Raw genomic sequence first — 23,094 nt, 5'->3', positions numbered from 1 at the left:
CACTCTTAAATTAAATTAATCATGGCTGAGTGTGAATAGTGAATTTCTACAATGGCATCTGTGACTGAAAACTATTGATTTTAAATAATGCTGCATCCACGCCACTAGGTGTCACTGCATGTCTTGATAACACAAGAAAAAAGTGCACCTTTAAAGTAGCATTGATAAAACTGGGCAGGGGATTTTTATTTCCCAGCATGCTTTTCATGGGACTTGATAGGGAGAGTAAATGTTTAAATTAGGTGTTATGTTTTTATGCAAGATGAAAATAAAGGGGGGTTGGAGTTTGGGGTTTACCAATATGCTGAAGAGTGGAGCTTGATCTAACGATAAGGACCGGTACATGTCGCACATGTAATTGATTGCTTGCATCATTGAGCAATTGCTGTGCTAACCATAGCTTGGTTACTAAATTACACTCTGTAGTGCTTCCAACCAGCATGTATTTAGCATGCTAACATCACTAATTAGTACATAAAGAAAAAAGAGATTTGAGTTACATTGACATGTCTAATTTAGTTTGGTTTACCCAATTCAACTAGGTTCTTTCTACACAAGCTGTTAGTTTTTAGATCACAAAGTAATTTTAAGTTAAGAGAACTCATTTCAAACATGTGGAACCACTGTCCACATTGAATCAAGTTCAGCCAAAGAGCTATTTTTTTTTAGTGTGTCTTCGCAAATCCTAGTACCTCCGAGTTATGCACCTGAACCTTGCACTGGCCACCTGAGGGCTTCCAGGGCCTTGTAACTGGAAGCGAGATGCTACATCCCTGAAACTGAGAAAAAACGGCTTCAGAGTTTTTGGATTGTCCAGCAAAATGTGGATCATAAAACACACTCTGATTTCTATAAATCTGAGTGTAGTTAAACCAAACCCGTCTGTCATAGTACATATTATGTCTTAACTCAATTTTAACACTGTGTAATTACAGTGTTTTGCCTTTTAAGTGCAGAATACATTTCCTGATATACTACATGCATAGCGCTGACCCATGTGTTCTTTGTTGTACAGTATGGTGTACTGACAACAACCACAAGAACAATTTACTCTGATGTTGTTAGACAAGTACAATTTAACCGCAAGAAACAACTTTCTTGGTACATCTAGAACTTGCACTTGAAAAGACACCTGGATCACACCATTTTTGTCACTAAATCTGAGAGCCCCGCAGCTCCCCTGGCCTTATGAGACAGTGTCAGCTGGATTCACACTTCTGAATCTCAACAGATGCAGTACGTCATCGGGGTATCATGAATACGGAGTATTTGGACACACTAGTCAGTTGATATACTGCTTATTGCATACTGTGTAGCAAAGTATGCTTTTTTGGATACGGGGAGTGAAACAAAGCCTGAACAAATGCCCTGCAGGTGTATAATTGATTGAGACAGTCCAGCAGATGTGTAGAAGGACTGATCCAGTGTCAGTGAAATATTAATAAGCATCTATGTAGGAGAAGTTTTTATCATAAATCCCATAAAGCAAGGCCATGTCCTCTGGCAAGACCTCTTAAATCTGAGCTGATACATTATTCAGAAATATTATGTTAATTTTTAAATGAAGCCTAAGCCCCTGTGCTATGGGCTTCTATGTTACTGGTGTGACAGGATTCGGCTGCGTGCACACACAAAGCTCTCATTCGCAAAACCCTTTCATCTCGTTAGCAGCCATGTAATCATACCTTACATAATCGCCACAGATCAGACCTGCCGGCACATTATCACGGCAGATTACTCCCTTAACCAGAGAGGTGTGCGTTTCTGATTGCAGAGGAACTCAGGGACTACCTGGTGGGCGACCACGCCATCAACAAGATCTTCACCCTGGGCAACACTGAATTCCCTGTCAGCTGGGAGAACGAGATCAAGCTGTGGACGTTCCTGGAAACACGGGCTGCACTGCTGCTCAAAACCTACAAGACTACTTCAGAGGTGCCTAAGCTAAACCTGTGTCAAATAATCTCTGAACATTTCTCCCATATAGGACAAAATTTCATTTTTATTTTTTATTTTATTTATTTATTTTTCATTTTTGGGGTGCACTTTTAACTGGTTTTGTTATTGAACAAGTAAAACAATGCTTTTATTTAACTCTTTCTAAAAATCCATATATATACCATATTAGAGCTGTCAGAATTAACTCGTTAGCACATGCAATTAATTAAAGTTTAAAGTGTAAATTTTTTTAAATCATGATGAACGCATTTACTGTTAATACAGCATAAACCAGCATAAACACATGTTGGATGGGCGGAACCTTTGTGATGTGTCCGCTCGGAGTCAATACACTGACGCACACTTCACAATACACACCAACAGCGCTTACATGATAAAATGGAGAAAGGACCTCTTAATGCTATTTTATGTACACAACAAGCCCAGATATGACTTGTGATAGAAATCCAGTATTTTTCAGCCTACTGTATGTAAAGCACATTTTAATTACCATATTAGCACTTCAAGTCTTATCTATCGCCAAAAAGCAGAATGAGATGTTTTTGTCTGCAAGCACTTTTCATGTGGAGTTCAAATCGGCACTGACGCCCTGACGTGAATCATAAATGCAGCTTCATGATTGCTGTAGCAAAGCGGATGGCCACAGTCTGCTGGCTGATTAATATTGTGGAGGATGAGAGTTTAAGAGATTTAATGCACATTGCAGTGAATATGCAACCTATGTGGGGACTAGTTCTTTCAATTAGTCAAACTCCCACTTAGACTTTGGGAAACGTTTAATGTTACTTGAATTGGTGCTATTTTAGCGCATTTCTATCTTTATACTGTGGAAGGCTTTGTTTGGAAAATGTTAATAAAGCATTATATTGTTACATATTGTTTTGTTTTCTTTCCTACGATGAAAATAAATACATTAAACTTCAGCTAAAATGCATTAAACCTTTGTTAAACTTCAGCACTTTCAAAATCTGCGATTAACTACAAAAAATTATGTGATTAATCGCGATTAAATTTTGTAAACGACTTACAGCACTAATATACTGTGCGTGTATATATATATATATACAGGTGCATCTCAATAAATTAGAATGTCGTGGAAAAGTTCATTTATTTCAGTAATTCAACTCAAATTGTGAAACTCATGTATTAAATAAATTCAATGCACACAGACTGAAGTAGTTTAAGTCTTTGGTTCTTTTAATTGTGATGATTTTGGCTCACATTTAACAAAAACCCACCAATTCACTATCTCAAAAAATTAGAATATGGTGACATGCCAATCAGCTAATCAACTCAAAACACCTGCAAAGTTTCCTGAGCCTTCAAAATGGTCTCTCAGTTTGGTTAACTAGGCTACACAATCATGGGGAAGACTGCTGATCTGACAGTTGTCCAGAAGACAATCATTGACACCCTTCACAAGGAGGGTAAGCCACAAACATTCATTGCCAAAGAAGCTGGCTGTTCACAGAGTGCTGTATCCAAGCATGTTAACAGAAATTTGAGTGGAAGGAAAAAGTGTGGAAGAAAAAGATGCACAACCAACCAAGAGAACCGCAGCCTTATGATTGTCAAGCAAAATCGATTCAAGAATTTGGGTGAACTTCACAAGGAATGGACTGAGGCTGGGGTCAAGGCATCAAGAGCCACCACACACAGACACTACAGTTGTCGTATTCCTTTTGTTAAGCCACTCCTGAACCACAGACAACGTCAGAGGCGTCTTACCTGGTCTAAGGAGAAGAAGAACTGGACTGTTGCCCAGTGGTCCAAAGTCTTTTCAGATGAGAGCAAGTTTTGTATTTCATTTGGAAACCAAGGTCCTAGAGTCTGGAGGAAGGGTGGAGAAGCTCATAGCCCAAGTTGCTTGAAGTCCAGTGTTAAGTTTCCACAGTCTGTGATGATTTGAGGTGCAATGTCATCTGCTGGTGTTGGTCCATTGTGTTTTTTGAAAACCAAAGTCACTGCACCCGTTTACCAAGAAATTTTGGAGCACTTCATGCTTCCTTCTGCTGACCAGCTTTTTAAAGATGCTGATTTCATTTTCCAGCAGGATTTGGCACCTGCCCACACTCCCAAAAGCACCAAAAGTTGGTTAAATGACCATGGTGTTGGTGTGCTTGACTGGCCAGTAAACTCACCAGACCTGAACCCCATAGAGAATCTATGGGGTATTGTCAAGAGGAAAATGAGAAACGAGAGACCAAAAAATGCAGATGAGCTGAAGGCCACTGTCAAAGAAACCTGGGCTTCCATACCACCTCAGCAGTGCCACAAACTGATCACCTCCATGCCACGCTGAATTGAGGCAGTAATTAAAGCAAAAGGAGCCCCTACCAAGTATTGAGTACATATTCAGTAAATGAACATACTTTCCAGAAGGCCAACAATTCACTAAAAATGTTTTTTTTATTGGTCTTATGATGTATTCTAATTTTTTGAGATAGTGAATTGGTGGGTTTTTGTTAAATGTGAGCCAAAATCATCACAATTAAAAGAACCAAAGACTTAAACTACTTCAGTCTGTGTGCATTGAATTTATTTAATACATGAGTTTCACAATTTGAGTTGAATTACTGAAATAAATGAACTTTTCCATGACATTCTAATTTATTGAGATGCACCTGTGTGTGTGTGTGTGTATATATATATATATATATATATATATATATATATATATATATATATATATATATATATATATATATATATATATATATATATATATAAAAGCCGCCTGCTTAAGGGTTACGATATCCCCACCACCAAAAATATTTTACTTTTTTATTTTTTACTAATTTGATAAAGTTTTTAGTCTGCCAATAGTTTTGTACTCGCAGCTCAGTTTAACTCATCTTACCATACTTAAATTCAGTGTTTCTGTGCAAGAATGAAGTATGCATATTCATTATGTTTGCTAATGAGTAAGCAATCATAATATAATTTGTCTGAAACCCCTTGTTTTGTCTTGTTCAGGAGGACCGCTCCATGCTAGAGAAGCCCGACCTGACTCTGCACTCCCGCACAGCTATAAAATTGCGCTTGGCGGAGAAAGAGATTCTCGAGCGCGCTGTGTCCAGTGGTCGCGCCAAACGCCTGCACTTCCAGAAGCAACTGGATGAGGGTGCCCCGCTGCCTCTGTATGAAGAAAGTGACATTGCCCTCCTGGAGAACGCAGACGCCAAACTTCCCATCATCCTGCGTAAACTGGAAGAGGAGGATGAGCAGGTTGAAGAGGAGATGAGCATGGCCACAATCAAACCCGACCCATCCAGTCTGGACTCCTCCAAGACCCTGGTTCTTAATGGGGAGTGTAAAGATCTCAATGGTACTCAAGAAGATCCACCAGTAAATGATGCAGTGCCAAAAGAGTTGGGTGACAAGGTAAAGAAGACACCTGCACACCAGGACGACCCGAGTACCAAACGAACTGAAGATGACCCGAAAGATGGTGGCGAACAGTTGTAACAAGAGAACAGTGGCAATTGTAGTTTCTGCTATTTATTTATTTTGTTTCAGAGACTCACAAATTGGAGCAAAGGCTTTCTAAACAAAAAATGGCAGAGGATTTCGGTTTAATTGTTGTGTTTTTGTTTTTTTATTAAATGCAGCTTACTGTAAGTATGGAGTTTGAGCTAGCTCAAGTCAAGAAGCCTGTTTTATTTTGTGTTTTGAGTTTTTAATCAGTGCCACATTGGTTTCTTTTGTAGTAGCTTTGCTTGTGCTACCAGAAAGGGTTCCTGGTAACAAGAAGAGAATGAATGCATAACAAAACTTCTTAAGGTATGGACTCCTGTCTAGATAAAGGCTAACTTGGACTTCACCAAATTAAAAAAATATATATATATTGAAGACTTAAACATGGTAACATTGCCAAGGATGTTTCTGTTTAGTCATCTAAAATGCTGAGGCAGGGAATTTAGTTCTCTTTGACCAGCCATCACTGTAGATCATGCCAGAAACATGCTTGACATGTCAGTGTCGCTAGACAATCATTATTTTTTATGTTTTGAAATCACAGACAGTGCTGCTCGCTAATTGTTAACTGAGTGAAAAGATTTAAGACTTTATGCCGCTAAAAAGACTTTTATATATTTTTGTGCACTTCAGAGAATAGTCGGTGAGTTCTCAAAGTCAACATTTTTACTTTTGGATTTAAAAATTGACATTGCAACCCAGACCGGAAGGTAAGATGTTTTTGGTAACCATATGGTTACTACTTGCTGTGAATGTAAGTTTGTGTGTTAAAGAAAAAACATTCACTTTTGAGTATGTCATATGCACTAGTTTTAATACTGCTTTGCTTGTGACAACTTTGCAGTTAAAGGGATAGTTCACAAAAAAAGAAAATTCAGTCATCACTTACGCATATTTCTTTTTCCAAACATTAAAAGTGAATGTTAACTGAGGCTGTAATTCATTGCATAGAAGACAGAAATACATACATAGATTTGGAACAACAAGAGGGTGAGTAAATGATTACAGAATTTTCATTTTTGGATGAACTATTTAATTAGAGAATGATATTTTGTTGGTTTCCAGATGTGGAAACGATGATCAAGAATAAAGTCCTTGTGCACATAAAATGTGCACCTCCCACAACACAAACCCAGCTTATAAACAACGAAACATGGAGGAGTTTGTCTCTTAGAACCGTGTACCTTTACCCAGTCAAATGATCCAACAGTAGTGATTGTATTCGGCCATGAGAAGTTTCTCAGAAATTGTCCAACATCATGTTGTCCTTTCAGACTTGCATATACTCAACTTCATTATTGGTGTTCTATCCAGTTTAACAGTACTGCTTCATTGTACTGTTCAAAATAGTTTTTGTGGACTCTCGAAAGATTCAAGTGTATGGGAGATTGTCAATTGTTCTTGCTGCTTTGTACATAGATTTATATCTTCAGAAAGCTTACGGCTTTAATACACTTATTCTCAATTCTTTAAGTGATCTAGCCATAAAGAAGATACACCATGAGTGGCACTGACACACAGTACGTCAGCAGACTGTATAGAGCCATTATAATCTGTCTACATTGACAAGTCTGAGATTAAAGTTCTGTGCATTTTTCACCTGAATCAAATAGGTGGAGTGCTTTTCTTCAAATCTTTGACCCATCTATCTGTAATTTAGGTGAGTATTTAAAAAAAACAAAATAATTCCCATTAGAAGACATAAGGGCACACGTCCATTGTCCTTTTTATTCTTCGTTTAATTTGGAGGGGGAAAAAAAAGATTTAATTTAATGTATTTATAATATATATCATTTTTTTTTTTTTTTTTCCAATTCTTTGCCCCCCAAGCCCCATTACAAATTTATAAAAGAAACATTATCTTGAATCATTTAATTTGGGGCAATTAAATTTTGAAATTCCACATTCATTATTCATGGGCTTCAAGATAAAACCCCTTTAATCCTTGAATATATTATTATAGTGTGGGCAGTGGTAAACTCGGGCAGCCCTGCACATGTCCGGTATTGTTAGTATTCTTCTTGTCAGGGCTGAGAGCAGGAGTGCATTGAGCTCCCTTTGGCCTGGGACCATTGCACCAAAGTAATTCTGCCTATGAATAATACACACTGCTTCTATTAATATAGAATTCCATCAAGCCCCGAAAGGAGGGCCCATTGTCATGTGTGAGGGAGGGGGTAATATTTCAGAAGGTTGGGAGGTCATATTTAAATTTTTTGTTAAATGTTTCAGACATGCAGAGATGTCTTTGTGCACTTTTAAAGTCAACACGAAATCAGAGTTGAACCCACGTTATGTTTGTCCCTAGTCTTAATGTGCAATAGTGACCAGTGTGCATTATTTCAAAGAACAAAAAAAAATAAATTTCTTCGTCGTCTTTCATCAAAATATATTAACTTATTATGCCTCTGAAACTACTTTTCTTTTTGGCTGATGTCACCTTTAGGCAACGGGTAATGTAATAAAGGTTTTTCCTTACTGAGCATCCTGTTTCACTAGGAAATGTCACATTTCGGAAATAAAATGGATAGCAAATGCTGTTTCATGTTGACTTTAAGAACCTTATTTCTTAAACCTATTTTTAAAGGAATAGTTTACCCCAAAATTATAGTTCTCATCATTTACTCACCCTCATGCCATCCCAAACTCATATGACTTTCTTCTGTGGAACACAAACCAAGATATTTTAAAGAATATATATATATTGTGTTTTGCTATTCAATGTTGTCTAAAACTTTCAAGCTCTAAAAAGTACATAATAGCAGCATAAAAGTAATCCATATGACTCAAGTGGTTTAATCCATGTCTTTTGAAGCGATACAATAGCTTTGGGTGAGAAACAGACAAGTCCTTATTCACTATAAATCTTGCTTAGCAAATGTTTCATTGAGCAATTTTGCTATGTACAACTCTTTAAAATAACTGAAATAATTTGCCAAAGTCATATGGAACTGTAATGCAGTCAAGACCTGATCAAGCTAATTCATACTTCAGTAATTCACCTTAGAACAACTGTCAACCAATCAGAATCAAGCAGTGCTGTAGTATAATGCATTATAATAGGCTGAAAAGAAGTAAAAGTGCAAAACAGTCAGCACACCTTTTCTCCCAATTATGCTTACATGTATCCTAAGCACAAACGTTTCAAGCTGAATTTTCAGTTATTTTATAGGAGTACCTATACAGTATTAATCTGTCACTGCATGTTGATATCAGGCATACTGAATAAGTTATACGAAGTTCTTATACATGAATATGTGTGTGCATTTTCAGATTGGACCGTTATTTCTTTTTAAAGCAGCACGTAACTGGCAAAATCTAAAACTCAACCGTACTGCGTTTGATTAACAGGGGAGTAGGCGGTGCTACTGTTCAAATGCAGGCAAATAGATAAGTGTTTACTACGGGCACTGTGTTCATGCTTTTTTGATCACCTTTAAATGTGGTTGAAGTGGACAAATCTTAAAGTGTAAATGGGGCCTAATACAGTTATCCAAAGAACCTATAATTGTAACATCAATAACTTTTTTGATCTCCAAACAACCATACCGCCAACTTAAGAACCATATATAGTTCTTAATTAGAATCAGGCTCCTTGCTGAACCTAAGTTACAACTGAACAAGTGTCTGCAGTTGCCTTGCTTTGTCAGCTATCGTGTTTCTTGGTAAGAGCAGCTCTAAAGTTAGTTCATGCATCGTCTTCCTTGAATTGAAGATTATTGGTATCTTGTACCTCTCTACCCTTGGGAAGAGTACCTTATTTGTATTTTGAGCATTAAGCTACCTCTCAAAACAGTTTGGTACATGAGACACTAGGTGGTTGGAAACAGTCTCCAGTTGAGGCTGTACGCAGGCTGTGCAGGTGAAAAAAAAAAAAAAAGCAGGGTAATTTTGTGTTTGTATGAGAATACTTCAGTCTGCATGACTTCTGGTTTGTGGTTTCTCAGCTCTTGCTTAGTTAATGCGACCATTTTAGACCACACATGGCTGGAATGTGTTAACGGTTATATTTATGAAATGCTCTTGAACAATCACAATCACAAACCGTCTTTTGTTGTCCTACTCTTGGAAGTGGTTGCCGTTAGGTTTTTTTCTTTGTCCTCTCAAGTGAAGAGTGACTTTATCATGTAATAGCTGTGGCTTCTCCTGACCATGGACACCCATGCATGTTAGACCAGTAAGATGTTAGTATGAGTGCAGTGTTTACATTTAAATGCACACTGATGAGCCAAAAACATTATGACCACTCACAGGTGAAGCGATTAACATTGATCATCTCCTAACAAGGTCAGATGTCAAGGTCTGGGTAGATTACATGGTAAGCGAACGATCAGTTCTCATAGCCAAAGTGTTGAATGCAGGAGTAAAGACCTAAATGACTTTGACAAGGGCCAAATTGTTATGACCAGACAACTGGGTCCCATTTTCTTTTACATCACGTGGACGGCCGTGAACGTGTGCACCATTTACCTGGGCAAGTGATGGCACCAGGATGCACTGTGGGAAGACAACAAGCTGGTGGAGGGAGTGTGATGCTCTGGGCAATGTACTGCTGGGATACCATGGGTCCAGCCATTCAGTGATTTATTTATTCACCTAAATATCGTTGCAGACTAGGTACACACCTTCACGGCAATGGTATTCCCTGATGGCAGTGGCCTCTTTCAGCAGGATAATGCGCCCTACCACACTGCACACATTGTTTGGGAATGGTTTGAGGAACATGCTGAAGAGTTCAAGCTGTTGCCCTGGCCTCCAAATTTCCCAGATCTCAATCCGATTTAGCATCTGTGGGATGTGCTGGACCAACAAGTCTGATCCACAGCGGCTCCACCTCACAACTTACAGGACTAGAAGCATCTGCTGCCAATGTCTTGGTGCCAGATACCTCAGGACACCTTCAGGGGTCTTGTAGAGTCCATGCATCAGCGGGTCGGCGCTGTTTTGGCAGCACGCGGAGGACCAACAGCATATTAGGCAGATGGTCATAATGTTTTGGCTCGTCTGTGTAAATTTAAGGCTGATGTAATTCTTTTAATATTAAAATTATTTCTTATGTCTGTAACCTCTACATCTGAAGCTCTCATCCTTGCCTAGATTATGGCCCCTTGTCCACAGCTGTTAAAGCCAACCTGAAGCTGCATTAATGCAATTTACTTCTGTTATGTGGTGTATTTCTGAGTAAAAGAGGATTTTCAATGAGAAAAATATGTAGGGCTGGACTTTATGGTATCCATCATGAATTAATTGAGTTGTGAAAAGTAGTCTCTACTTGACAGGTGGTTGAAATGTTGGAAGCTTGGTGATGTCAGCCAAAAAAAAAAAAAAAAAAAGGAAAGTCGTTTCAGGGGCAGATCAAGTTATTACATTTTGATGGGAATTTACCAAGACAACCCTTTTTCATTGGAATAACATTCACAATATGACCTGTATTATGTAAATTTGGTCTATTTTGATTTCATGTTAACTTTAATGCTGAAATGTGTCATTTCTGAGCCACTAGCACCAAACAGAATTGCAAAAAGTATCACCGTTTTCAAACAGGTTTCCCAAACACCACTGACTGAAAGTAATTTTGTCTTGCCCCAAATTCACGCAATTGGTTAAGTCAGTGTTGCTCTGCCTGGCCACTTGAGATATGAGAATGTATTTTAACAGAAAAAATTACAATCATCACCTTTTAAAGAATAGTTCACCCAAAAATGAAGGTTCCATACCCGTATGACTTTCTTTTTTGGAACTCAAAAAGAGGTATTTTAATGTTCACGTCCATCTTTTCAATACAATGGCAGTGGATAGTGATTCACTTTAAAGCTTAAAAAATGATGCAAAATTATTATAAAAGTAGTCCTTGTGGCTTGTGCGTCATATTCCATGTATACTGAAGACATTTATTAGGTTTTGTGAGAAGCAATCAGAAATTGAAGTCATTTTTCAGTGAAACAACTGTTATGCGTTGATGAGCACTTTGAGGGAAGCTCATTCACACCACTCAGCACCAAAATGGAGATATTCATCAAAGTATCTCCTTTTGTGTTCCATGAAAAAAGTCGTACAGGTTTGGAACGACATGAGGGTGAGTAAATGATGACAATTTAAATTTTTGGTTGAACTATTCCTCGTATATGTGTGAGAAAAAAGGAGAAATATAAAAACACTTGAAATCCTGGGGTGTCTGCCAAAGCTCTTTTTTCCTTTGAGCAAGTATGTCCTTATAGCAGCTGTGGCACTCATAATGGAAGTAGCTATACATAATTTACGAAGCAGGACTGAAGGTCTGGGGATGAGCCATCAGGCCTGGCCTAGCGTGACCGACCCACACTACTCTCGACCTCTGTGCTTCATGTAACTGACATGTGGAAGGAGAGTCGAGCAAACTCATGATTTCAAGGAAAAAACGTGTGGAGAACATTGGATGGTGGTTGCACATTTTTTCCTAAATGGAGAGGAGTTCTGAAGAGGCTTCCTTACACAGCAGCTCAGAATATGCTGTTTAAGATTGAAATGGGTGAACAGATACCAGTTTAAACGTCTCTTCTTCTGAGTTAAGATATGCAATGGCACCCTGTGGTCACACAGAAGTCAAGCTGAAACTTGACGATCATTTATGTTATGAGCCAGTGCCTGGTTCACCATCTGTTAGAGCTGCTTTAAATCTAACTTTTAAAGCACTTGTTTGTGAGCTGTTTGGGTAAATATTTGCTAGACTTACACCAAAAACAGCTAATTAAAAATCATTCCTTTTTGCCATCACATGGATGGCCCACGCATACGGCTCGCCCCAAAACAAGCCCTTTGCTCTGTGCTGGCCCCCAAAGTCCTGCTTGAAAGTAGCAGAAGTTTGGGCTGATTTCATATTCCTTTTCAGCAAGCAATATTTAATATTTAATCCTACTTAAGCCAACTGGAAACAGTATTTTGCAACAGTGAAACCACTGCATGTATAATTGATGTCTTGTCTTAGCTATTGCAGTGGGAATGTTTAGCAGCCGAGGGAGGGAGAGAGCGATGCATAGAGGAGCCCCTGGGCACCGACGGAGGCCTGCCCTCTATCAATACAGCGAAAATGGGCCCGTGCTGCGGATGTCCATGGAAAAGGGATCCTGATAAGAAGCCATAAATCCATTGTGTGTGACGCTCCCCGTGCTGTCGCATTTCAGGAATGCTTGTGTGTGAGACACACGTACTGTATTTAGACTGACCTCTCGTTGCTGGGACACATAGGACCTGAGCGGGACTAATCCAGAGACTACAAGTTATCAGATACACTGGTCTCCCAGAGAGTTAAATGGTTCCTTATGCATATTGCAGCAGTTCTGAGGTGAAATGTCCACTGTGTGGTGCTAAAAGCGAGTTAAATGTTCTCCTAAACAGATGAGGTTTTTAAGGTTAAAGGAGCATTATGTAATATATTTACTGTACTAAAGCATAAAGTTATCATAATATGTTATTAGAGATTTAGGAAACATGCTAAGTTGAAATACTGGCTTCTCCGAAAACAATGCTACAGTCAGTATATTCTAATTTGAAATGTTCGTTCCGGAATTTCTGTTTGTGTTTTGACCCACTGCCCATTTCCCAATAGTATTTCGACACCCTGGTTTAACCTAAACCTAACCAATAGTGTCATAAAAAGCAAATGTGAGGTAAAAAGCAGTTGCTGAAGCAAACGCGTCATTTTGTTGTGCTTCTATGTGTTGGCTCACGTGATCGACCAATATGAATGATCTGCATTCGGTCCTTTGCATCGCAAGTACAATCTTCAAGTGCGATCTCTAAATGTTAAGCTACCGCGTAAACTGATCGTGCTCGAATAAGCTTGTAAATGTCGTTGGTTACTGTATATAATGCAAACGTTAAAATGTGTTGCCTTTCCAGTCATGAGCTTTAGTAAAAGTGTTTTGATGTCATAAGATAACATTGTTTGAGGAACGAGGCAAAAAGAACGTGTTTATGAACTGATGATAATCTGCCATTTTACTTGTGATTTGTGTCTAAGTGAATAAAAGTCATTGTTATTTTTTCACACACGAGCATCAGTGAAGACAGGCACTGATGTTGAGTGATGCGGGTCTGGCTTGCAATCAGCATTCCAATTTATCCCAAAGGTGTTCAGTGAAGTTCAAGTTCTTCCACAACAAACTCTGTAAATAATTACAGAATATTAATTTCTGGGTAAACTATCCCTTAGAAGGGGGTGTCTGCATACTTTTTACCATATAGTGCAGAAGTGCCCAAACTTTTTCCTGCAAAGGGCCAAAAATCAAACTTGATTGAGGGCCTTGGGCCAAAAGTAAACATTGCATTATCGCAAACATTTTCTGGTAACCTTATCATTTAACTTATGACTTTAATTAAAAAAAATTATTCAATTTTAAAACGATGTGTTTCAATCATTACAAAGTTGCATGATCTCTACATTGTATAATGTGCATTGTTACTGAAACAAAACTTTTTTTTTTTCTCATTCACATATTTACAAATATTTTGGCTATTAAATTATTATTGCCTACAAAACTAATGCACCAACATAGAGGAGATGACATCATGTCTCTAGATTTGTCTCTAGAGCTTATATTAAAAAAAATGTAGCAACTCTATCATGCCAATTGAATAAAACAATGCAAAAATAAACATTTAACAATGAACAGCAGAGATATGATTTATACACCAAAAGTGGTTAATGTTCTGTAATAATTATTATTGTATCATTAATAACGTTTTATTTTATTTATATTTTTTTGTTATTATTATTAACAACATTGTAGCATTTGGTATTTTTAGCACGGGAGCACAAAACCGAACTGATGTGGAGCATGAGAAGCAGACAGAGTGCCCATCTGTGCACGTTTATGGTGTGAGCATCCACCACTGACTTGGCAACATCTGCACAACGGATGCCACAAAACAAATAATGTTCTGCGAAAATTCAAATGAAGATCACGATGGATATATTTGGAACTATATCAGATTGCAGGGGATTCTGTTAATTTCCGACCCTGGATAGAACTAGAGATGGAAATGAGAGATGTAACAGGTGTTTAAGTGTCTTTCAACACCATAGGCCTACAGTTGGTACATTACACAAGGCATTTTTGCTATTTCTGCCTTTCTTGCAAATGTGCTGCATTATGACTAATGAGGGAGCATCAAGATATGAAAGGCGTTTGCCATCACACGCTTGCAATGTTAACAGCTTTGTTGCTTATGAACAGGAACAATATTGTTTTATTGCGTCGCTTGCATATGGAGACGGTATAACGTCATTTGCAAGTGGAATTAACAGGTTTAGAAAGGTCTATACATCTGTAACATCTTCAGTAACTACGCAACAACGCACGCGCTCACACTAAATTTAACAAGCACTCAAACACACTGCTGACAGTTGCGAGAGAGAGAGAGAGAGAGAGAGAGAGAGTGGATTTACCCGTGCAGCTTCTGGAATTACAGTTTGATACAAAAACAAGTTTATTGATTTGATTTTGATTATGTATCTATTGGTTTACTAATTTGCAGCTGCACTGTAAAGTGAATAAAAGTGTGTGGGAATTTTCCACATTATGAATGTGGAACATGCAGGTATGGTTAAAATTGTGCGCAAAACCCGCAATCCCATGCCACGTTTCAGGCCCTGCAAACTGTATTCTATTAAAATATGAAAGTTGCCCTGGTTCCCCTCCTTTATGATTTAATTATATATATATATAAAACAGTACTCTGCAATCTGCTAAATTAATGCAATGAAAAGATGCGACAAGAGCATTTGTTTTTCAGTGTTTCCCCTCTTGTCATATATTGCAAGGTGGGCCAAATCAAAGGTCATCATGGGCCAACTTTGGCCCGTGGGCCCTGGTTTGGGCTTCTCTGATATAGTGTATACACTCACTGAGCACTTTATTAAGAACACTATGGTCCTAAAAATATTCCCAACGTGATCTGCTGTTATGGCTGTCCGCCTCAAGGTTCCTTCATTCAAAGATGCTATTCTGCTCACTACAATTGTACAGAGTGGTTATCTGAGTTACCGTAGCCTTTCTGTCAGCTTGACGTAGTCTGGCCATTCTCCATTGACCTCTCATCAACAAGGTGTTTCCATCCACAAAACTGTTGTGTGTGGAAATCTTAGGAGATCAGCAGTTACAGAAATACTCAAACCAGCCTGTCTGCCACCAACAATCATACCACGGTCGAAATCACTAAAATCCAATTTTTTCCCCATTTTGATTGTTGATGTGAACATTAACTGAAGCTCCTGACGTGTATCCACATGATTTTATGCACTGCACTACTGCAACATGATTGTCTAATTAGATAATCGCATGAATAAGTAAGTGTACACTTCGTTCCTAATAAAGTGCTCAGTGAATGTATATCTAAACTAGATCTTCAGCTTGTGGCCTTTGGAAGGTCTCCACCCATATTTTCTCTGTCTTGTCATTATGCAGCTAGTGAATTCTCGCCTGCCTCCAATAATAGGGGAGAACTGTGCCCCAGAAACACAGAGTGGGGGGAGAGGCGAGAGCCTGACCGACCATACAGCTCGGCCATCCCCACAGTGTTGTTAATTCTCCTCGCCCTGTTCCGGCACGAATGAGAGAAACATCATTCTCTATTCTCCCAGGTCAGAGTGGGAACAATTAAATGTAGAGGGCGCGGGGAGTGCGCGGTGAGCCGGCCGACAGTTGATGAATGTGTGGGCAGGCTGCAAGTGACAATATGCAGACAAGCGAGATCATTTGCAAATGGATGTAGGGAGACACAGAGAAAGAAAGAGAGAGAGAGAGACGCAGCGGCACGGGGCAGAACTGGGGGAGGGTTTAACCCTTTGTGGGTGTCTCTCTCAAGGAGAAAGAAGGCAAAACAAGACCAGGCCCGAAAACATCAATATCTGCCCAGCAATTTATAGGGGGTGTAGAATTCGATATGCAAGCGTAGACTTATGATGTATCTCTGAAGGTGTAGAGAGCAATAAATGAGATGGTCATGGACTGGTCAGGTTATTTATTTATTTTTTTTTTTAATAAACCACAACACAGGTCATGTTCATTTTGTACCTGTCTCTAACATTCATGGTTCACATTAAAAAGACTTTTGTGGGGCACTTTTTCTAAAATTCACTATGGCAAATAGTGTTGGATTTAATCTAATTACAAAGTAATTAATTATTGTAATCTTATTACTTTTTTGTCAAAAAGTAGTGTAATACATTGCATTTTTTTTTTACTCTATGACCATGCGATACACGGATGGCTTTCAATGTTGTGCACTGTCTCCGTGTTTATATCCTCGTCTCCCGCTGAACGCATTTACACATGCATCCTCCCACGAAAGTCGGCGGGGCGTATAGGGTGGAGGATGCCCTGCAGCCACGGGCCCTGGGGTTTAAGCCCAGGTAAGCTCATGCGTTGATGTGGCCATGTGTGCATGCCAATTTGTGTTTCTGTGACAGTTGAAGAGACAACGACAATAAACAAGAAGGAGGTATAGATACTATATACCAACATACTGTATAATAATAAACTGCAAAAGTCATTAAAGTCTCAAAGATGCAGCTGAACTTTGATCAAAGCACAAACACAACCTTTTGCAACCTGAGCTTCTGTGGTTTCAGTGATCTGATCACAAAATGTTTTGGACCTTTTGAATGTATTTAGTGTGACCACTTGTGATCAGTTTACCAAAAACGAATGTTAATACCACATAGAAAAAAGGGTCTTAGAAAAATAATAAAACATGTGGCTTGTTGAGAAGAGGTGTGCTAAGGTATAAGTAGCTGCATTTCCACTATCGGGCCAATACTAGCCAGGGATATCAACTGGTCAGCCGGGGTCAGTAGCCTCAATCCGCGAGAACAAAATCCATCTGTATTCCCACCATCGGGCTAACAGCCCCGGAGCATTGCCCTAAAACCGGTCCTTTATACGCCGCCCAGTTCACAAGCAAGGAAGCTCAAGGTGAAGTATCATACTCTGGATACTAGCTAGCCTTCGAAATGAACATTGTGGAAATGGAAGCTGCCATCTGTTTGCTTATTTTGGTCTTTTCTTGGTGGAAAGTGAGGCCTGACACAGCAAAACTCCACCTTTGACCCCACCTCACTCCCTAGTTGACCTTTATTGAACCAAGGGTAATCGATGGGCCAAAGTCACTTGGCCGTTGGACCCGAGGAGGCATGATGAAGCCACGGAAATGACTGTGGGAATGCAACTGGCCCTGGCATGCACAAGCACACCCTCATTTGGCACGATAGTGGAAACGCAGCTATGTCCATAGCACAAACATTGTGGGACAAGTTACTTGCTGAAGTTTAATACTAGGGGTTAGGGGTTTGTAAAATTTTTTTTTTTTCAAAACACCCCCAAAAATATATATATTTTGAAAAGCCTGATTGATAGTAATAGTGAAGCTTACCTTAGCAAGTACCAATAAAAACTGTTACAGTATTTTGGTGGAAAGAGCAACAACAAATGCCAACACAGACCTGTGGCAAGCCAAAGAAGCTCTCAAGTTTATTCTCAAACTTGCATATATTATTTGTATAACATGTGCTGCGGTCAAAGCAGTTGAGTGATATCCACACTCCCTCTCCCTCTCTTAAGTGCTGCTGCTTATGTTGATGGGTAAAGGATCATCTGAATCAAATCAAAGTCCATTACTCTAACAGTGATGGAAAAAACAGCAGCACTATCCAGTGTAATCTCACATTAATCATGCTCTCTCCTGATATGTTAATCTGACTGCATCTATATTTAATGCCAGGAAGACGTTCCCCTTGATACATCACTGAGGAGCAGTGGTAAATAGAGTGCTGTAGGGGTGTCAGAATATCCACACGGTTGACTCCTCGTGTGCTCTGAGCTCCGCTAATGAAAAAGAAAAGCCCTGTGCGTTAGAGGGAAATGAGGCAGTACTGAATGACTACTAACAGTCCTCAGCCCAGTCATAGATGAAGCACTACTTTTTCTCTGTCCATAGGCATACATTATTGGAAGGAGGGTTAATGTTGGGAAGGGAGTGAATTTTGAATTTGTGTATCTCACATCTTTTTTTAATCAATGTTAAAAATAATTTTTTATGAAATGCCAGTAAATGAAGCAGTGACTACAACTTGGTTTCTGTTCACACAGGTAATGTTTAAGATATATCACACAAGCGAGAGTGTTGTCGTGCGGAATATCAGCATGGTTGTGATTCGGCCGTTTGATATTGCTTTTATAAAATAATTCTATAAACAGTAAGTTAAGGGATAGTTCACCCAAAAAATTAAAATTCTCATAATTTCTCTCACCCTCATACATCCCAGATGTGTATGACTTTCTTTCTTTCTTCATTCTTTCTTTTTAGAAGAATATTTCAAATCTGTAGGTCCATACAATGCAAGTGAATGGTGATCAGACCTTTCAAGCTCCAAAAATCACAAAGTAAAAACAATAAAAATTATTCCATATGACTCCAGTGGTTAAATAGATGTCTTTAGAAGCGATATGATAGGTGTAGGTGAGAAACAGATCAACAGATCTGTAGAATGTGTAAGGGAAAGTGGAGATTTATAGTAAAAAAGGATTGCAAAATGTTTCTCACCCAAACTGATTACATCGCTTCAAAAGACATTAAACCACTGGAGTTGAATGGATTACTTTTATGCTGCCTCATGCTATGTTCTTTTTGGAGCTTCAAAGATTGCTTTCTTTTTTAATTATTAATTTGATAGTCTTTTCCCCCCCACCACCCCCTCCTTTTTTTGTTGTTTAATATAAACAAAGTCTAAGGCTCAAGCACTGGTTATCATGACTGAACACTACCTGATGCATAGTAGGACATGGGGCAAATGAGGCTGCTAGGTTTGTGTATTTATATGCATGCTGGGATCTCCATGCTAACAGGGTCTATGCACTGTACAGCACTCGTCCTAGTAGTTTCCTCAACTCTCCATGTCTTAATTGACCTCCAGGTAGAAAATGAGCTGTGGACAGCTGACTCCATGCCTTCACTTACGGATCTGACATGTAGATCAATCACTGTGTTGATCTTAATACCCTTAACAAGGGGTGTCTGGAACTCAAAGGACATGTCAGCCTGCTATAATGTCTGTCTCTGTCTCAGATGTAATCTTTTGTCCTTTTGCTGCAGTGTGCATATTCACCTGGTTATCTGCTTTGGATAATGTTATTTTAAGCCAGTAATTGTGGTTCACCATAGAAAACACACTTGAGCAGTATACTTTTAAAGCTGATGTGTGTAATTTTTTTCAATGGTAAATGCTTTCTACTATCCAGTTGTCAGCTGTATGAAGAATCAACTATAAGTAAGCCATTTGTAGGTTAATTTCAACTTAAATTGTTACACTGTGGCACTATCAAAATATTCCTCTGGTTGAGCGACCCGTCCAACATGACATGGCAACATTGACACTGAGTGGCCTGTCCAGCACGACACGGAAACACTGGCTCAACCAAGCTGAGTTTGGGGCAGGACTATCTGTTTGTACAACCAAAGGAAGACAGGGGGGTTTTTTGGGATCAGTTTGGCATACTGTATATATTTTTGAAAGCCAGCTTGGTAATGCTAGTGGCGCAGAAATTACACACTTCAGCTTTTAAAAAAAGTTTACCATATTTACCAGTGTAAACAGGATGGTAACATCAATGGCAGAAAGTGTATTTTCACACCTATGAGAAGTTCAGTGAACATCAACACTGAAGGAAGGTGAAAACAGCATAGCATGTAGCATAGCTAGCATAACATCCAACCACCAAGCATAACATCTAAGCAAGTATGGCAAGTTGTTTAGTGACCTATTAATGCAAATTTGATGTTCAGTTTATTTGTTTTCTTCAGTCTTATTAAATAAATTGGGTTAAGAATAAAGGAAAGACACAAGCTAACATTAACAAGGCTGCTAGTAACCGACAGTGGTGAGTGTATGAGTGAGTTCTGAGTTAATTTTGGGGGTAGGGCAAAACACAACAAATTTTAGTAATAGTAGTTATTTTAGTAATCACAAGATATAACAGAACACTACCAGACTTACTTAAAAATAATGCAGCCAAAAGACTGAATTTGTGGACGTTTTGAGAAACAAACTCGGGGAACAATTGAGAGGTTATGCTTCACATGCAAACACATATTATGGCTGTCGTAACACAAATAGAGTCTTTTAAACTAAAAGATTAAACATTAAAGTTTCATAAATATAAACAAGGGCAGGATATGTGGACTCAATTTAAGATATCCAGTTGTTTTTATGTCATATTATTAATTTGCCTAAATTAATTTACTTATTTTTATTTATTTTATGCAACACATTTTTAAACTCAAACACAAGGATTGCAGCCAGAGAGGTTAAAAGGTAACTCCAAATATAACATTTCCACCTAGCACCATAGTTTGTCAAGGTACCATTTTGTAGCCAAGAACCCCTTGTCGATAAAAAGAATCAGAGGGATTTTAAAATGGTCACAATTTTAACAGATGGATCCAAGGAACAACTGAAGCTCATTTTTAAAAAGTGTATCAGTCCTTAAAACAACTTGTAGTTCATAATATCTGATATCACTTTGATCAGATTAAATAACAGAATTAATTTTTAAACATAAGCAATTGGCTCCACAGTTTTAATTACTGTCATTATTCGCAAATCTTTGTCTGTATTCTCAAACAAATGTGTCTATTAGAGAAAATTATTTGAGGAGAGCACCACATTTGTCCAACTGGATCCTGTCGAAGCGGAAAAAATTAATCAACGTGAAATCAAATTAGATTGGGACAAACTAATATGACATTTCATTTTTATGAATAATTACTGCTTAAAAAGTCCCTGGCGGCCTCCCCTGAAGGAGATCAAACTTATAATGCTCTTAAAATTGTCTCCCATCATTTATTTATGGCATTTTATATACTTTGTTGCCTCAAGATCCCTTGAAAATACTCCATTGTATCTGGCGCAGCTCTAATAGAATTCTGACTTGTGTCGCACAGAACGTGATAGAGAGCGTTTTGTGTTGTTTTTACCCAGTATGTTTTTGTAATAAAAGAATTGCAATTTCTTCACTTGTACTGTGCTGGGAAAAACAGATTTTGTCTATTGGGAGATCAATATACGGCTGCAGAAAATATAATAAGGAGCAGAGAAATTGAGAATGGGCGTCTTTATCCCAGAACATGACTTTGAGGGGCTTGAATTATTTCACAAATATAGGTTCTCCGAAGGTCTTTGGAGAGTATGTACACATAAAAAACCATGCTGTCTTTGCAGTGGACACTAAAACAGCCAGAGCAGCATTCCCTTTGAGACCTATATACTTGCAACCTGGTCGAGGAACTCCCATATAGACCAATGTCACAATCATGAGTCTCTGTAGAAAAACAGGTGAGATGCGCCAACAAGAAAAACCTAGAGGGGCAATGCCCCCCTTAGTCCCGGTCATGGACAGGAATAACAATCACATGTAAAAAGTTAATCTGCGGCTTGTTGATTTTTCTACACAGTGAATAGAAAATATGCTTTGTTGTGTGCTGAATGTCATGAATAATGGCACAGTGTAGAGATGTGTTTACAGTCAGCTACAGTACTTCTGTTTGCCCAGTGACACAGGTTTACATACAATGCAGCAGCCAAAGCGATTCTTAACACTCGTGAAAGGAGATACTATGGTAATCTAATACTATGCTATTGCCTTTCTTTTATGAAAAGAGTGAGTTAACATCATCACACACACACATGTGTGTGTGTGTGTGTGTGTGTGTGTATATATATATATATATATATATATATATATATATATATATATATATATATATATATTTACTGTACATATGTTTTTTTGGTATGCACCCTAAGAATTTTACTTGCCACCCAATTTTGACCAAACAGGGTCCAGCCATTCACACTGTAAAACAATGAGTCCTGATAGCCCCGTTCCTCACTTCTACAGCTTTCTTTGCTGTTTCTTCAAGCACTTGACCTTAAAGAATGTGTCATACAACAAAATGTCCATATAAGGAATATACTTATAAAAATTATTTTAATGTTAACACAGCTTACTGATTATTTTAAGCATACTTGCAGTCTCGGATGACACCATCCATGGAGTGTCCAATGCATTTTGCACACAAAAATGGCAGGTTGGCTTTTTCAAGCCAATTTTTTGGCATCTGCACAATTGTCGAATGTTGGGATATATATGTTTTAAACAGTCCACTGTTCTTCAACTGAAGATGTTTGAGAGGCTCATAGCATATAATCTTTGAAAGTCGTTCAATTTCAGTCTTGTATATTTGAGAAAGTAGAAAACAAGATATCCTTCAGCACACCTGTATGTTTCCCTTTGTTCTCAGAGATATAATGGATTTCAGATTTAGTTATCTTTTAAATGAATAGTTCACCCAAAAGGGAAATTATGTCATAATTTACTCACCCTCATATCATTCCAAACCTGTATGACTTTCTATGTTATGTAAAACAGAAAAGGAAAAATTTTAATGAATTTTCCAGTTTGTCTTTTCAATACAATGGCAGTTGATAGGGGTTCACTTTTTAAAAGCTTAAAAAAGTACCCAAAAGTATAATAAAAGTAGTCTATGTGACTCGTTTGTCATATTCCAAGTCCCCTGTAAGCATATTGAAATGTAAGTCATTTTTCAGAGAAAATCTTGACT

The 23,094-nt window shown here is 38.4% G+C and overlaps 1 protein-coding gene across 1 annotated transcript in view; it reads left to right on the top strand.

Moving 5' to 3' along the window:
• setd3 (SET domain containing 3, actin histidine methyltransferase) overlaps positions 1-6,367 on the top strand; it is a 36,247-nt gene extending 29,880 nt beyond the window's left edge. The window contains exons 12-13 of the mRNA XM_051722282.1: positions 1,775-1,935; positions 4,936-6,367. Coding sequence (XP_051578242.1) covers positions 1,775-1,935; positions 4,936-5,427 — 653 coding nt within the window. The 3' untranslated portion in view covers positions 5,428-6,367. The remainder of the gene's footprint in view (positions 1-1,774; positions 1,936-4,935) is intronic.
• The last annotated feature ends 16,727 nt before the right edge of the window (positions 6,368-23,094 follow it).

This window comes from Myxocyprinus asiaticus, chromosome 17, assembly GCF_019703515.2.
Source record: "Myxocyprinus asiaticus isolate MX2 ecotype Aquarium Trade chromosome 17, UBuf_Myxa_2, whole genome shotgun sequence".
Classification (NCBI taxonomy): Eukaryota; Metazoa; Chordata; class Actinopteri; order Cypriniformes; family Catostomidae; genus Myxocyprinus; species Myxocyprinus asiaticus.
This window is presented reverse-complemented; position numbering and strand designations above follow the sequence as displayed.